This window comes from Ambystoma mexicanum, chromosome 10, assembly GCF_040938575.1.
Source record: "Ambystoma mexicanum isolate Mex_15411 chromosome 10, UKY_AmexF1_1, whole genome shotgun sequence".
Lineage (NCBI taxonomy): Eukaryota > Metazoa > Chordata > Amphibia > Caudata > Ambystomatidae > Ambystoma > Ambystoma mexicanum.
Genome location: NC_090932.1, coordinates 1,379,590,533 through 1,379,608,992, shown reverse-complemented (window position 1 = coordinate 1,379,608,992; position 18,460 = coordinate 1,379,590,533). Strand labels below are relative to the sequence as shown.

Genomic DNA, 18,460 nt, shown 5'->3' with positions numbered 1-18,460 from the left:
CTTTGTTCCCCATTCTGTGCCCACTTTCCACCATCTTGATTATATTTCTGAGGTGGATGAGGCTTCTGAAGATGGGATGGTTCCTGATACGGTACCAGACGAGATTCTCTCTGGACATGGCCAGATGGAGGACCTGCGTCAGTCGCTGCACGACACCAGTGGTCTGGGCACCTCTCCGAAGGTGGAGTTCTGTAGGCCTGAGCCTGGCATCCATGCCGAGTCCTCGTACCGGCGCCTTATGTCTAAGGTCACGGAATACGTGGGGTGGTCGACACCACCAGTGGATTTTCTGCAGGATGACCTGACGGATATCCTCGACCAAGGTCCGCCAACTGACCCGGTACTGCCCTTCCATATGGCCTTGCAGAGAAGGGTGGCAGCAGCTTGGACTGCTCCGGAGAGTCTCGCGGCAGTGAGCAAGTCTTTGCCGCGAAAATACCGCCCAGCCAGTAGCGACCCCTGCTACTTGACCACGCACCCCACTCCGGAGAGTTTGGTGGTGCAGGCGTCGACAGCCCCAGCAAAGCAGGTGTCGTATCCTACCATCCCTCCTGATGGGGACGACAAGCGTTTTGATGGTTGGGCGAAGAAAGTGTTTTCTTCAGGGGGTATGGCTCTTCAGGCAGCCAACTCCGTATGTGCCTTGTCACGTTTCACGCTCACTCTGTGGAACTGTGTTTCCTTAGCAGCTGAACATATTCCTGAGGGGGACAAACGGGATGGTTTTCTTGCTATGATAAAGGATGGCAAGGATGCCATGTGTGAGGCTGTTCCGGGTCTGGACATGGCAGATTGCGTCAGCCGGTCCATGGCGGCGAGCAACGTAATACGCATGTTTGCGTGATTGCGGAAGTCGGGATTTGCTCCTGATGTGCAAGCCCGGCTCCTCAACATGTCCTTTGATGGTGTACATCTTTTCGGCAGCAAGCCTGACGAGAGCCTTGAGAGGTTTCAGACCTCAAAAGCTGCAGCAAAGTCGTTGAGCGCTGCAGTTCGCCAACCTCCGCCTTTTCGTCCTAGGGGACAGCAATGGAGGGGAGATTCCTTTCGTTATTACTCATCCTTTAGTAAAGCGAGAGGAGCTGCTAGTCAAAGGGGCCACCGTAGGAGTGCCAGAGGTGAAAAACAAGGTACTCGAGGTGCCAAGGTCGTTCGGGCAGTTGCCGCTTTGCCCTCAGGCACTGCCGCAGCCGCTTCAGCTCGGTCATGAGGCCATGTCCCATGGTCGCCGGTTGGGGGAAGGCTGGCGCAGCATCTTGTAGAATGGCGTGCCATTACTTCAGATGTGTGGGTTCTGGAGATCATAGCCCACGGTTACTGTCTTCCCTTTCGGCAGAGGCCTCACGACAATCCACCAGGGAATCTCTCTTTGAAGAGTCCGGATCCGCTCCTTGCTCAGGAAATTCAAGCCCTGCTGGAGAAAGGTGCCATAGAACTAGTGCCTGTAGCGGAGAGGAACAAGGGATGGTATTCCCCTTATTTTTTGATTTCGAAGAAAGACGGGGGATTGAGACCCATCATGGACTTGTGCGGTTTGAACAAACTCTTCAGGAAGGACACGTTCAAGATGGTTACTCTCTCTCAAGTCCTCCAGGCCCTTCACCTTCAGGACTGGTTGGTGTCTCTCGACCTCAAGGACGCTTATTTTCATGTGCCGATCCATCCAAAGCACAAAAAGTACCTGAGGTTCGCGGATAGCGACTCGCACTTTCAGTTTCGGGTCCTGCCGTTTGGATTGACCTCCGCCCCGAGGGTCTTCACCAAGCTCATGGTAGTGGTGGCAGCGCATCTCAGGAAAGGGGGGATTCACGTCTACCCCTACCTGGACGATTGGTTGATCAGGGCACGCTCTCCTGAGCAAGTCCTGGATCATCTGTCCGTCACCTGCCACTCCCTCCACAAGCTGGGCTTCTCGTTCAACTTAAAGAAGTCCCACTCGACGCCAACTCAGAGGCTCCAGTACATCGGAGCAGTGCTCGACACGTCCCTGGGGCAGTGTTTTCCTCCCCAGGTGAGGGCTCATCACATTCAGCAGATGGTAAAAAAGTTCCAACATGCCCAGAGTCTCCCTGCGTCGAGTTCTTGAGATTGCTCGGCCTCATGGCATCCTGCATTCTTCTGGTGCCAGAGGCCAGGTTGCGGATGAGATCTTTGCAATGGGCACTCAAGCTCCAGTGGTCTCAGTCCTCCGACAGGATGTCGGACCCTGTTCAGGTGCCGCCCTCGGTCACCCAGGACCTTCTGTGGTGGGACATCGAAGGCAATCTGATGAAGGGGGCTCTGTTTTGGCTGCCCTGGCTGGAGGTGACGATCGTGACGGACGCTTCCCTCACGGGATGGGGAGCTCATGTCAACAAACTGACAGTCAGCGGTTGTTGGTCTCCATCGGAGTCCAGACTCCATATCAATCTGTTGGAGCGGAGGGCCGTCAGGCTTGCCCTGAAGGCTTTTCTGCCGACTGTGCGAGGAAAGAATGTCCTGATTCTGACGGACAACACAGTGGCCATGCACTACCTCAACAAAAAGGGGGGGACGGGTCACTTCCTCTGTGCAGGGAGGCGATGCAGCTCTGATTCTGGGCAATCCAGCAGGAAATTTCGATCTCGGCAGTTCATCTGGCCGGAGATGAAAATGAGACGGCGGGCGCTCTGAGCAGGTAGAGCGCGATCTCTCAGGAGTGGGAGTTGGCTCAGGAGAGTCTCCTAGAGATCTTCGCCCTTTAAGAGACCACTCAAGTGGATCTCTTCGCCTCCAGTGTCAACCGGAAGTGCAAAAGGTTCTGCTCGCGGGAATTTCCTCCAAGAGGAGCCTTAGGAGATGCGTTGGTAGTGGAGTGGTCATTCCCACTGCTGTACGCGTTTCCTCCAGTCCCCGTCATACCGCAAGTGCTGCGGAGGTTACGGAGGTTTGGTTCCCGGATGATCCTCATTGCTCCGGCATGGGCCAGGAGGACGTGGTACCCAGACCTTCTCGACTTGTCCAACTGCCCTCCCCGTCGTCTTCCCTACCGAGACGATTTGCTCTCACAGGAGGGGGGTCAGGTTCTCCATCCAGAGGTCGGATCCCTCAACCTTCACGCTTGGCTTCTGAAAGGTTGAGGTATAAGGATTGGGACCTCCCTGAAGACGTGATGGAGGTGTTGCTTTCGGCCAGACGGCCGGCGATAAAGTCCCTGTACAGTTGCCGTTGGAGAAAGTTCTGCGACTGGTGCAAGGTTAAGAATGTGGATCCTTTTTCATGTGACATTCCTGTGGTTCTGTCTTTTTTGCTTTCTTTAGCCCACAGGGGCTTGCAAGTGGGTACCGTTAAAGGTTACCTGGCGGCGCTGTCCATATTTAAGCGCTTGTTTGAGGAGTGTTCTTATTTTAAAATTCCTTTAATTTCTCAGTTTCTAAAAGGGCTCACTAATGTGTTCCCTCCGTCACATTTCCAGGTGCCCGGTTGGGATTTGAACCTTGTTCTCAAGTTTCTAATGGGTGTTTCGTTTGAGCCTTTACATTCTTGCCCTTTGAGACTGTTAACTCTTAAAACTGTATTTTTAGTTGCGGTCACTTCTGCTCGCAAAGTGAGTGAGTTAGAGGCACTTTCAGTTAAGCCACCCTTCACTGTCTTTCATAAGGACAGGGTTGTCCTTAGAGTTTGTCCTTCCTTTCTTCAGACGGTGGTGTCGGAATTTCATTTAGGCCAGAAGGTTATTCTTCCGGCATTTTATCCTCCTCCGCATCCTGGTAAAGACGAGGGGAGGCTCCATAGGTTAGATCCTAGGCGAGCTTTAAGTTTCTACATTTCACGCATGTCCCGGGTCAGAATGGACAATCAACTCTTTATTGGTTATGCTGGAAGGCATTTGGAATAAGCTGTTACTAAGCAGACTTTGTCTCGATGGATTTTCTTGGGAGTTTCTGAATGTTACCGCTTGGCGGGTAAGGCCCCTCCGGTAGGCTTGCGGGCCCATTCTACCAGGGGTATGGCTGCCTCTACTGCCCTGCAGAGGGGTGTTCCTATTTGTAACATCTGTGATGCTGCCACCTGGGCTTCGGTCCATACTTTTGTACATCACTACTCACTCGATTCTATCCGTGGGCAGGATCTAACCTTTGGCAAGGCGGTCCTTTACTCTGCAATTTGATTGGGCATTCTAAATTTCTATATTCTAAATTCTTTTCACACCTCCTTACGTTGGTACTGCTTTCGGAGTCTGTCATAGATATGGAGTCGGAGGACCCAATCCCCTCGAAGAACAAGTTACTCTCTTACCTGGTAACGTTCTTTCGATGGGATGGTCCGACGACGTATTCCATATCGCTACCCTCCCTGCCTTCCCCGCTACAGAATTTCTTATGCGATTGCAGCTTACGTTTCCGCAAGGCTTATGTGGTCAGACTGGCAGAAGATTGGTGCCACACGTTCTGGGGAAAAACTACAACTGAGGCTACGGGCGTCATGCGTCCTACTTATAACATCTGGTGATGCCGGCCGTCGGAGGAGGTCCTCGAGGACGGCGTATCGACGTCATCAATAAAGGACGCAGACGCCGAACGATTTTCCGAAGCAGCACAGCTGTGGTGATTACTGTCATAGATGTGGAATACGTTGTCGGACCATCCCATCGAAAGAACGTTACCTGGTAAGAGAGTAACTTGTTCTTCTGTCTGCTAAAGTCACTTTTTATTAAAAAGCAAGAGCCTAAAATGTGCTTACATAATCCAAAAGGGAAACGCATCAGCAGGGAGAGATGTGAAGTGGAGCATAGGTACACACTAGGCAGCGAGCCTTCATCACAAGGACATGCGCAGTAAAGCCTAAAGCCTCACCTCACACATGCAAGAGACAGTGTTGCAGTGTTTAAACATGGCAGTTTTCAGTACCTAGTCAATATGATAATGCAGCAGTGTGCTAGGGGAGTACATAAAATGTTCAATTCCAAACGTTCCCCCTACATTGCACATGGCAGTTTAAGACCAGAAAATCAGCACTGTCCTTTCCCTATAGTTTCATCTGGCGTCTTTTATCATGCCCCAAAACACCAAACACATACCCCACCAGAAAAACAAAGAAAAATACTATCTATTAATTAAAAGACATTTTTCAAATGTTTCATCTCCTCTCAATACCACAGGTACAAATCATGGCTTTAGCGTACCAAAGGTTTGGATTCAGTAGCACTTCAGCAGTCAGCAGGGTGCTAATTGATGTAATCACTCGTTTTATGTTCAGTGCCTTACTGGAGCCAGAAGGTTAAAGATGGGCAGGCCCAAACGGAACATTTGATACTATAAGTAGACGCATCCCAGTCTCCCCTTACGGAGATGGCATACTATACTTTTGGGGTAGTCTTAGTTACTTGGGTCCTGCCCAACAAGCGACACCTATGAATGCACAGATATGGAAAGTTCGCTGTTATTGAACTGTTTATTTTCTGATAATTTCTTTCTCATTTTACACACGCATCTCCTATAGACAGCAAAGAAGAGCAATGCAATAAAGAATAGATGTACGTATTAAAGTGTGTTTTTAATTTACAACATGTTTTTCTTGTCTATATAACTTTATTTATTAAAAAGCAAACTATTCGGCTCTGCCCGAATACTTGCCCAACTATTCAGTATTCGGCCAAATACTTAAATCTAGTATTCGGTACACCCCTACAGACCACCTCCTGGTACCTCAAGGCACTGGCTAGAGGGCGCAGTAGGCCGCTTTCCAGTTCCAGAGTTCCTTTCAGCTCCTAGGACTAAGGACACTGATTTTGTTAAAGTTCCGTAATGGTGTTGCATCAAAAAAACAAATCCGAAAAAACTGAGGTCGAAAGCTTATCATTTTTGCAGGATTTCTGTTTCTTTTTTTAAAAAAAATAGATGGGTTCGGTAAGGGTTTAAATAAAAGGTGGGGGCACTGGGTGTCTTTCCCCGCATTAAAAAAAAAAAAAAAAGAAAATTCAGAATTCGACCCCAAATATTCGACCCCAAATAATTCCTTTTTTTTCATTATTACATAATAAGTAATTTTGATTGAGTCGTGACTTCATTGGTCATTTGTGTATTATTACAGTCATGGTTTTAATACTTATCTTAGTATTAGAACTGTACAAATCTGTTACTTGAAAATGTCACCGGCATTGTGCTGTCAGATTGCTAAGCAGTTGCAAATGGGCATCACAATTCTTTTCTCCCCTATAGTGAATGGAGGGTGCCAGGGCGTTATCTTCCGTGGTTATAAGGTGCAGCACAATTTATTCAAGGTTGAATTAGTTATTCCGTTACAAATCTTTGTCTCGCTATTGCCTGCTTTTGTTATTGTCCTGTTCTATGAATATACTGTGACTCCAACCTATATGTATAGCTCCAACAGCGGTATTCGGGCTCCCATCACCAGAGTTGCAAGATAGTCATGTTTTTCAGAGAATGCCCCTGCTTGTTGGAAACGTTTTGCCTCTATTGGATTGTATTTGTTAGAGTGTTGCCCGCACATCTGGCAAGTTTTTAAACCTTTCCCCAAAATGATGCTGTGCAGTTTGTCAATTTTTGTAACTTAAAGTTCTGAAATATTTGAAAGCAGTTTAATCATTTCAGAAAAGTGCCTGAATGTTATTGTATTATCAGATCTTTTAGAAGTGTTTAAATGATGTGCGTTATTTTACCATTTCTTTGCTTGCACGTTGTTAAATTGTTTCGTATATCCACTGATGAAACGCACATACTTTTGCTTGTCCACATTCAGTTAGTGCTTTTTGTTTGTTTTGTGTCAAGTGCTCAGGTTTTTAGAAAGCATTTAACTAATAGATGGAGCGCACAGACAATTTTTAACCTACATTGCTGCACAAATTCTGAAGAACCTTTATGATTCATTACTTTTAAATAGGATGACATTCCTGTGGTACCTCTTGAGTATTTGCCGTCCTGTATTTGTACCAAGGTGTCCTCTTATAGTTCCTTTCACTGAGAATTCTGTCTTTTAATTGCAGAATCAGGGGTCAAATCCTAAAAGAAAAGTGGGGAGACTCATTAACATACCAACCGAATGTGACATCACCAGAAATTAGCATACCAAGGTGGAATATGGCAATTTCATTCAGTTGGCTTTGCATAACCATACACATTTCACAGGGCGAATTGCATTTGCATTTCATAAAACCAACACACACTCTAATAGTGTTTTGAAAACGTTAAAAGGTGTGTATGTATTAAAATCCAGGAACCAATTCCAATGTTTTCCCTAGAACATGCAGTCCCGAAATATGACATTTCACCTTTAGTTGTGTGTTGCATTTCAGTGCCTGGCCTGTGAACTTTGCGACTGCGGTTCGAGTCTTGAGGTTGGTGTAAAAAAGACAGTCAATGTTTCTCGGTTTACACACGCCTCTAAAATACCTGGATAAAGGTGCGGAGACTCTATCCACCCGCGTGTGTCCTCGAGTTGATCCCTGTGCAGAATCCCTGCAGTGCATTTATCTCAAGTATAAAGCCGTGTTCACAAAAATTAGTAGACACACACCTATGCTGGCATATGTCATCTCTGAACCTGCTTCATATTTTGAAAAATCATTCACGTTTTTCTCACTTGAAAAATATGAATCTGTTTTTTATTGTTTTTCAGTTCTCCATGAAGCAATTAGTACCGGTGACCCGGAAATGGTACAGACAATTCTTCAGCATCGCGAGTTTCACAAAGCATCCAGTGCACTTGGAGGAGTTCCGGATCTGCTTCAAAAAACACTTCAGGTACAAATGTGGAGACATTATATAGATCAAAGCACAATGAACAACTTAATGTGGCTGCATAGGGATCTTGTGCTTTGAAATTTTAGCAGGCCCCCAGGCCAAATATTGGCAGATTCGCCTCCCCTTATTTAACTTAGTAATCATTGTAATGTTATGTTTAGCCCTTCGGTGATGATGATGCAGGAAAAAACAGTATAGCACAGTTTTGTGGGCTTTTGATCATCCAGACAAATGTGCCCTCTTTGGCAACCTGAAGTCTACCCCTCTGGTAACACGCTCTTTCCTCCTACAATGGCAGCAGGAGACAAGCACGCCTCCAGGATTTGAAGTGCATGTACAAATATAAGGCTGTAGTCAAAGCTAGCATTCATTGTGCGGTTTCTGTGGGAATACTTACGTTTATCCTCCCTGATGTGTACATTTAGTATCTATATGCTTTAATGATTGACTACTACCCTTCCTTTGAGTCAAATTGAAGAACCAGACCATCTTCTTGAATCAATTTTCCCAAGACTACATTCTCGATAGCCTCATTAATACTACTTATAATATATTGCTCAAAATAATTTTTAGGGGAAATATTTGGCTCATTCTAAACTCAATATACCAAAATCAACCACAAAAACAAACCAATGCTTTCTCTCGTATCATGGAATATATGATATATAATGTTATTGTTTAAAAATGTTAAGCTGTCACTGTCTGATGTCATAGTAGGACTTACCATTGTCTTGCATCTTCGGTGCTGTTCGAAGATGTGAGGCATGTTCCTGGAGGAGACCGGCCTGTTACCCCGATTTGTACAGGAAGGCTTCCCAAGTACAGGTTTCAGAGTGGGGGGCGCACCATTAGGGGGTTAAACCGCCCCCCCCCCCTCTTCACCTCCTGTACCAGCTGATGGAAAGAAAGTGTCTGACAAGGGCAGATGGAATTCAGGAGGCAAAGTAGGATCGAAGACTCCAGGTAGCTTTTGAGCACACAAAGACGGACAAAGCTCCAGAAGGACAGGAGGAGCTCAGACTTGGATAAAAGAGAAGAAAGAAGGGTTCGTGAGTTGTATCCTTCTTATACATTTTTTCATAATCCTAACACACCGCTGTCTTTTCTAGAATGTGTCATGGTGGCCGGATCATTGCATGGCATGAGTATAATGCACAATGGCCAGCGCCTCTGAGTCCATGACGAGAATGCTACGGGCTCCAGAGAAATACATCCAACTCAGCCTTACACTGTTCTCGGGGAAAGGAGCTCGCTCGTTTGTTCCTATGATAACGGCTGCATCTTCCCAAACAAGTCTGTGCTTATCGCTGACTCATCCAAACAACCTCTCTCCAACTGAATGCTTGGTCACAGACTAGGAACTTCCCACTTAGATGATCTGTATAACGGGATGTTCACAGCTACAGGTGGCCAGAAGCCTCCGACTGCCCAGCCACTGCACGGCAAGCTCCGGTCACATAAATGCACTCTTCCTCTATCTTGGCCTGGTCCTTCTTGGTTGTACGTGAGAAGTGTGTGAGGGGTCGGGCCTCCATATTGGGGCTTTGAAAACCCTAACATATGGTGCATGAAGATGCATCTCACACACAATAGAAAGTTTCACTTCCTTGCCTTCACCCCAGGGCAGACAGAAGCAGACAGAAGGGCTCATCTTCGAACCTTTGTTTGAGTTACCTCTGCCTGGTAGGGACAGTAGCCTCAGAGTGCCAAAGTGGGCTGCAGTGGGTCAATGTGGACGAGTCGGTCAGAGCACATAAGGTGTGGGGTCAAAGTTGATTAAAAAAGTGTGGGATCTTAAGCTGGTGATAGTGGGGTCTGAATTAGGGCGAGAACACAGCAGCAGTCTGTCCAGTTTGTCTGGACTGGAGGAGGAGGCAAAGAAGGTAATGGAGAATTACCTCAAACAAAAGGGCAAAGTGTGTTGCTAGAAGGACATTGACAAGTTTCTGTATCTTCATTGTTCCTCGTACATTTGAACGTAAGAAAAAAGACTGCTCTTTCTTTTTCACATTTTTCAATATAGCCTGCAAAGCCTTGCAAGTCCACATTACGTAGTGCGGCCACAAATCACAAATGTAATGCAAGGAAGGGAGCTGCTAAGCAGGGACCTAATCGCGCTATTTCACACATCCAACCAACGCAAGCGGCTATCACTGCTTTCTTTAAATTCAAAACACCCACCCCCCACCCATGTCACTCTTCTGTGTCTATAAACGAGGAATCTGTTCATTCACTATCTGAGGCCATAGACAACAACAATTCACTACTAAAATTAGGTTGTGTAGGGAAGTGCTTTAATAAATGAAACCAAGTTTAGTTCCTAATTGAAAAAACGAAAAACTCTCTCCTGAAACTGAGAAAGGGACCCTGATAAAAGAGAGATTTTGTATTGCTTCAAGGTGAAGAAGGGAAAAGGGTTCTATCAATCGGTTATATAATCAAAGGTCTGTTGTACTTTTAAAACTGCTAGCATTTGTAAGTGCGCTGGGAAATTGACCATACAAAGCGCTGCATGTGTGCAATTGCTTTTGAAAATAGAAAAAGGTTGTAATTGTTTTAAATCTAAACCTTCTCAAGGAATGCTAATGCTCAGGATCTTGTAATGTTCCAAGGTAGTATTGTTTAATTTCGACATCCAGGGCTTTTCGTGGGACAGGAGGGTTGAACTGTTTATTTGGCCTGTGTTCCATGTACATGAGACCCAAAAGTTAAATCCCCAAAAGTGAGTTTTTGTATTGAAGCTTTATTTTGAGCAACAGAGAAGGTGGCATGCGCAATCATTTGGTGCAGATCTTCATTGAACCGAGGATTTGTGAGAACCTGAAGGTGTCTCACCAGCTAGTCCCTGGGGATCTGTCATCCAGGAGGCCAGGACACGGCTATCTCTTTTGGATCCAGTTCCTGGGGGTGGACCAGTGCAGGAGATTCACCTGGGGAGTGGAAGTGGGACACTGGATGTAGACACGGTGTCCCCTTCCCTGTAACACCTTTTCCCCACCCTAGGAACTCAACCCCCGCCCCCTTTGCCGACACCAACACTTTTTCACGCCAGCTCATCGTGAGTGACAACGAACTAAGATCAGAGCTGTATACCTGACATGTCCCAATACAATGGTCGGGTAAGGTCAGGCAATTATTGATCATTACAAACACCTGACTTCCATTACACTTCCCCAAACTGATAAAAGGTGGAACATGAAAGCACACTATGAGCGAGGCAAAACACACGAGGAAACAGCAGTTCCAAGATGGCAGTTTAATACGAGGAGAAAGACAGCGAGACCAGAGAGGGTTGCAAGGAGGGAAGTGCCCTTGACCTTTAAAGACTGTTACTTTCGGGAACCTTGGAAAGTAAGAAACCCGAGACCAGGAACTAAAGCTGATCAAACCTGCTCCGTGTGTCGGAGGTACCCAGTGTGTGGGAGACCCCGTCGATAACCAAGGTAGGGAGGAGTGATTGCCGCCGTGGTAATGTCCTTGGCTCCTATGACAAAGCAGCATCAATAAAGACAGCAAAGGCGGTGAGTCGGAGAGACTGATACCAAACCAGCCTTTGTTTTGCACCAAGGTTGCAAGAAGCAACATTGTATGAAGATATCTAAGAGAACAGTGTGTGAGACATATGTGATGAATGAAGCGAATATATTTGGAAACATAAGGAGTGACTGAACTTTGGGAGGCCAAGAAAAGATACATAGACAGAACGGTCCGACGCCACGTGGATGCTCATTTGAAAGTCTCTGTTAGGTATCCAACTGATGCGAAGTGTGAAAAAAAGGGAATCCTGAGATCGAAATGGTCCTGCAACGGGTCAAACTAAACCCTGTGCACATTTGGGAGTCTTTGATGGTTTAATGTATACTGCAATTGGTCCGAGCCCTGCTGAGGGAGACCAATTGGAAATTGAAAGGGCTCTGAGCCCAGCTGAGGGGGATCCGGGGTGAACCGTGAGTCACCCGAGAGAAAATATTCTCTGAACATTGTAAGACAGGGATTTGAGCCCCGAAGAGGGGGATCCAATGTTGAATTTTTGTTTTTGGAAGGGATCTGAGCCCGGCTGAGGGGGGGATCCAAGGTGAACACCCAAAATGAATACTTGTAAAAGGAATAGAACTTTTGGATCTCATTTTTTTGTACAACACGCCCTCTGAATCAAGAGACTTTTTAAGACGGAAAGAGACTTAGACGCAGAAGGTCCTGATGCTAGCGATTGAACTGTATCCTCGTGACAAAGAAGCCAGAGATTGTGCTACGCTCGAGTGAACCACCTTGCCCGTGCTGAAAAGGTGGGGTAGGGAGACCAATGGCCTGAACATTCTGACATATAATTTTTGTGAACACGTCATTCTTTTTCATAAACACTACCCCACACTATTTGTATTTAGAGGTAAGGATCAGCAATAGCTTTTTTAGTATTGGCCCTTTTATTTTGACAATACACCTATAGGACTGCGTTATTATTATTTGATGGTCATAGCTTTCTCCCATCTGTGGATTTAGGATTAGATAGGCGTTTATCATAGCCTTGTTGAAGTTTAATAAACACCCTTGAACTGTGGTCACTTGTGTCTATCTTATTGTTGATACCAGGCCTTCCTTAGAGTACATTCCCAGGCATCCTAAATCAGGGCTTATACGCCCACTCAGAAATGCCACTTTCAACCCTGGCAAACCACTGTCCAACCCCTACCCTCCCATTTAGCGTAAAGTCATTGTGAAGGTAGTTGGTAATCAACTATTTAAAACTATTGAGCCACTTGGTCTGCTCCAGGATTACCAATCTAAGTTCTGCCCAACAGCCAACATCCAGGTGGCTTGACTATGCCTTTCTGATTATCATAAAGGGATCTTGCGCCTGCTAAACCTCCTGGACCTTGAGTCTGCACTTGACACCATTGCCCATCACACACCACTCTCCTTGCACATAGGATGGACATCTTTGGCACCTTCCTGAAATGGTTCACATCTTACCTGGCAGACACCAGGCCGTCCAGTTGGGCACACTCAGGCCCGAACACCACCCTGTGACCCGAGGAGTCCATCAGGGGTCTATTCTCTTCAGTGTTCTCTTTCTGGTCATCTTTCACCTCTATATGAAACTCCTGGGCTTATTCCTGTATGACCCCAACATCACGATACACCAGTATGCACATGAAACAGAGCTGTACCTAAAAGTCAAGGGCCTACAAGCTATTGCTTGCCTTTGCTCATGCCTTGAAACCATTCAAATGTGTATGACAGGTGCCTAGTTAAAGCTAAACCCCACCAAGACTGATTTCATATTCCACCCCTCAAAACAGGAACCCACTCTAAGATGGCTGGACGGAATAAGCTTGGGCAGGTTCAACCCTCAACCCACCTATTCAACAAAATCCCTGGGCTTTATTGTGTATAGCAATCTATCCTTTGAACAACACCGTGAAAAAGGCTCACATGGCTTGGTATCATATATCTCTACTCTGCAAGATTAAGCCCTTGTTCCTGCCTAGGACTTTAGAATGGTGGTGCAGGACTTCGTAATCTTGTATGTCGATGGGGATAATGCCCTCCTCCCAGGGCTCCCGCCTGCTCACCTGATCGCTCTCGAAGCAATCCAGCGCACTGCGGATCTCCTCATCACCCCCACCTTCTGCAAATTTTGCTGGGTCCCCACCCTGGCTACGATCTGGTTCAAAACCACGGGCCTCACCTAAAAGGTAACCACTGCCCTACCAAACTTCCAAGCTAAAAACATTGGGAGGCAAACGGTCACCTCACAGTAAGACTAACTAGGCTGGCTCCCAAGGAGAAAATGAATTAAGAGTCCTCGTAATATGCCCCAGTCCTCTGGAAATCCATCTAGGACTGTGCTATTCCATAACCCATGCGTGTGTTTCACCTTCAACGCCTGAAACACACTCTAAAGCGGTTGAACAGGTTGCATCACTTCTAGCCTATCAGGATATAATTGTAAGGGCCATTTAGGTCTTAACTGACACTTCCCAGTTCACAAACATAAATTCAGTTTTTTTCGACTGTCACTAATGTGCTCAAAAAGGGCCTAGAAACGTTCAACGCATCATTTAGAACATTGACATTCTCACTGACCAGTTGGCTGACTGTGATCATTGTTATCCTTGGAATTTCACTCCTGTGATGTGGTAAACACTGAATTATGAACAACAGCTCCAACCAAGCGTCTTGAAGCTGATCGATTTCCTGCATGGAGCAAGGAAACGCAACGCCAGACATTGCTACTCCAATAAATGGAAACGCGTTTCATATGGTGTAATACCAGGGGCATCAATCCCATTGAATGTTCCCCTACACATATTGTGTTATACCTGACTCACCTGCTGGACTCAGGTCTTGTATTCAATTCCCTGAAGATTCACTTAGCTGCACTTTCAGCCTTCACTACGTCCCAGCAGAAGTGTTGAGGTGGAAGATTCCAGTAAGTAAAGCTTTTATGGAAGGGGTTAAGAGAATGTATTGTCCCATTTCCAACCCGGCACCCGAATGGGGCCTAAATGTTGTCTCCCTTTCAAACCTATGCACCAAACAAGCCTAACAGCACTCCCTTACAAGACAGCCTTCCTAGTAGCAGTCACGTCCATATTAAGAGTTAGTGAGCTATAGGCCCTTTTTAGTCTAGACCCTTTTGTTCTATTCACAGAGATAAGGTTGTTCTGCGCACTCACCCAAGGTTTGCGCCTAAATTAATTTCAAAGTTCCATGTGAACCAGTCTATTGAACTGCCGACATTCTTCCAGAACCCTACCAACGTGGCAGAAAGAAGCCTAAACACACAAGATGTGCGCAGGGCAGTCATGTACTATCTGGAAAAAATTAAACCACTAAGGAAAACAAACCAGTTTTTTTGTTTCAGTGGCAGCTGGTAGAGAAGGGTACACTGTCTCGAAATCAGCCATCTCTAAATGGATTGTCAACTGCATCACACTCTGCTACACTCTTGCCAAGAGAGAACTGCCCTTCAAGCCTAGAGCACACTCTACTTGGGGCACAGGGGCTTCCATAGCATTCATTGCAAATGTTCCCCTCAAGTCCATTTACAATGCGGCAACCTGGAGTTCTGTACGCACCTTTACCAAACACTATTGCCTAGACACTCACTCTATGTCTGATTCTCAGGTGGAACAAGCAGTACGAAGACCTCTTTTCACTACTGTTCTTTCTCACATCCCACCACCAACTCGGGGTACTGCTCGCTGTTCTATGCACAGCATGTGATTGTAAGCAGATTAACAAGCATCAGAAGACGTGCATTACTTACCGTAATAGCATTTCTGATGATTGTATCTGCTTAGATTCACATGCACCCGACCTTCCTCCCGGTTCGAAAGGAAGGAACAAAGACGTCTTACTACTTCTCTCTTTCTGTACTCGCTGATGAGTGATAAGGCTCCCTCACGGCATAAAAAATACCATCGGAGTTACCTCGACGTGTGAGGATTTCTGGGTACACTACCCGTCACGTTAGGTATAGTGTTACAGACACGCCTATGGTGACGTCCCCTTTCGATCCTCGAAAGACAAGATGCAATACTCCGCAGTTACCACTAGATGTCAGACTATATGCACATCTAAGCAGATAAAATCCTCAGAAATGCTATTACGGTAAGTAACCCATGTATTACTTTTAATGTGTTTCCTCACACATACATATGTAGTTCTAGGTGCTTAACAACAAGCAGTCTGCAAGACATTCAAATGATTGTATATGCTGCTATTGATTATGAAATGACTGATCCAAATGGTCCTTTTTTTTTTGTTGCTACTTATATAGGCAGCTTACATGCAATATGTATCACTGAAAGTGTGAATAAGGGTTTCTAGGTGGTACCTTAGCAAAGTTATCTTTGTGTATTTGCTCTGCTACATGCACACTTCCTGGTCTATTCCAGCTGTCTAAAGGGGGGCTGATATTAACAAACTGTAAAATGAGCATTCTACATACGCATTGTGTATGCAGCATAAAAACACAGTATGAGTTAAAACGCTTTATAATTTACTTGTTCCACGTGTTAGGTAAATGTTCATAAAGGTTAAGAAAATGCAATGTGGCTACGCACAGGTAACGGGAAAGCAGACCGCAGACCTTAGTAACAATGGGGGTCATTCCGAGTTGGGCAGTAAAGGAAAAACGATGCCGGTAAAGGATTACCGGCATCGTTTCCCTTTACGACCCATTCTGACCCACCAGACCGTTATTTACGGCACCGTAAATTACGAGGCCGTAAATAGCGGTTCAGTGGCGCGCGCCCGACACTCCGTACCGAAAATAGCGCCATGGCGTAAACCGGTCTGATCCAAAGTAAAGCGGACATGGAAAAAACGGCCTCCACAAGACGGCAAAGTACCTTACCGCCATGGAGTAAATACAGGCATCGCCGAGAAGGTGTTAAGAACCGAGCAGTGCTTCAAAGAGGCACAGGTGCACTCAGTCAGCACAGGTTGAGGCGATGGAGTCTGTCACAGCACAAAAGGAGCACACCCACACACCACACCCCCTCCCACGCCAAGATGATACCAATTGTAGCAGCATTCCTGGAGCTGGAGGCCCTGCTTGCAAGGCAGCAACTACAACAACAACCACAGCCCCCACCACAGAGGATACACAGGAGGAGAAGGAGGGTGAGACAGGCCCAGCATGCCCTACCGGTGCAGGCACTATTACCTCGCCGGCAGCCCCCAATCCCCCGCACAGAGCCACCCCCTTCAACCTCACACCAGAGCAGATCCACACCCTGTACCGGCTTGACCGGGACACCATTACCACCATAGTGGACCTGATACATTACGACATAGTGAGCCGCATAGAAATCTGCACTGCCATCCCCCCTCTACTGAAGGTAGTGTCTGTGCTCCACTTCCTTGCCACAGGCACCTACCAGCATACAGGGGGGCACATGCATGGCATTTCACAGCCCATATTTTCCCGGAAACTCAACCAAGTGCTGGATGCCCTCCTCAACCACACAAGGGACTACATATCCCTACCACGGACTCCCCAGGAGATATATGACACCAAAGTTGCCTTCCATGCACTGGCAGGCATGCCAAATTGCATAGGTGCCCTCGACTGCACCCACGTCGAATTGGTGGTCCCGCATGCCATGGAGGTGCCGTATCGTAACCGCAAGCAATACCACTCATCAACGTCCAGATGGTGTGTAATGCCAGTAAAGTCATCACACATTGCAATGCCCGATACCCCGGATCAACTCATGACTCCTTGGTCTTGTGGAACTCAACACTACCACGCTACATGGAGCGACATGCTGGATGACGTGCCTGACTACTTGGTGAGTAACCTGAATGGGCCATGGCAGTGCATTGGGGCTGTGAGTAGGTTGTCTGCATACTCCACCTGTGTGGGAAAGGGGGGGGGGATGCATACTCCACCTGTGTGGGAATGTTCACGCCAGTGCACGATGTGCACCTCACAGAACACTGTGCCCTAAGACAAGTGACACGGCACATGACCACTTAACCACACAGTGCTTAATCCGAGGCGACACCTAACACTACATGACTAACAGGAAACCTGGCCAAATACCACAACACATGCACCACTCATCGGCGGCCCATACACACCGTAAGGGCATTCTGCACCATGCAGTGCAATAGCACCATGTTGCTGACTCCTGCATCACAATCCACAGGAAGGCACGAGGAGGACTACAATAGATCCCATACCCGTACACGGGTGGTGATAGAGCAGACCTTCGGCCTGTTGAAGGCACGATTTTGTTGCCTCAGCCGGTCTGGTGGGGGCACTCATCTACAGCCACGAGAAGGTGTCCAAGATCACCATGGCATGTGTAATGCTGCACAACATGTGCATCCGTCGGAACGTGCCACTGCCCCCTGACGTGGAACTGCTACCACCAGATGATGATGAGGGGGAGGAGGAAGGAATGGCAGGATAGCATCACGGTGCCGATGCACAGGAGGGACGTTCCGTGCGGCAAACATTGATTGGACAATATTTCTGACTCACAAGTCAGCTGAGGGTGTGAGGATGACAGGACATTGGGCACTGGGTGTGGGGATACATGTACACCATGCACTGTGAGACATTAAAGGACACATGCACAATGATCAATGTCCACTCTGTTTCTTAGGGATGATCAACCAGTGTATTGAGTAATAATGTTCAAATGTGTACAACAAAACCTCCACTCTCACCCCTCTCCACCTCCCCCCCCAACTCCCACACACACCCTCACCCCCTTCCCCTTCCCCCCCCAACTCCCACACACACCCTCGCCCCCCTCCCCCCAACTCCCACACACACCCTCACCACCCTCCACCTCCCCCCACAACAACCCCACAATAGTCCCATTGGTACAACATAGTCAACATGTGTGTGCCAGCATGGTCAACGTGCACTCCCAGAGCCAGGGGGATCCATGTCGTTGCGGCGCAATGTATGCAGTGATCGTCGGACCGGGCTGGTCTGCGTGGACGAGCTTTGGGAGGGTGGGTCCACCCGCTCGGGCTGTGGTGTGGGGTGTGCTGCCTCCAGGGCATCTGCGATCCGGCCCAGCACCTCGCAGAGCCGGTTTGTGTTCGCCGCGATCACCTCGCCCAGAGCCTGAAGGTCATTGTGCCACTCCAACCTAGAATCACCCTGATGAACTCCTCAATGAGGCCTGTGAGGTGCTGGGAGGGCAATACATCCGTGGCCGATGTGCTTGGCAGGCTTGGTATTGGGCCTGCAAGCCTTTCCAGAG

The 18,460-nt window shown here is 47.3% G+C and overlaps 1 protein-coding gene across 1 annotated transcript in view; it reads left to right on the top strand.

Moving 5' to 3' along the window:
* ANKRD13A (ankyrin repeat domain 13A) overlaps nt 1–18,460 on the top strand; it is a 1,258,643-nt gene that overhangs the window by 328,894 nt on the left and 911,289 nt on the right. Inside the window, exon 3 of the mRNA XM_069619390.1 lies at nt 7,597–7,721. Within this exon, the coding sequence (XP_069475491.1) occupies nt 7,597–7,721 (125 nt within the window). The remainder of the gene's footprint in view (nt 1–7,596; nt 7,722–18,460) is intronic.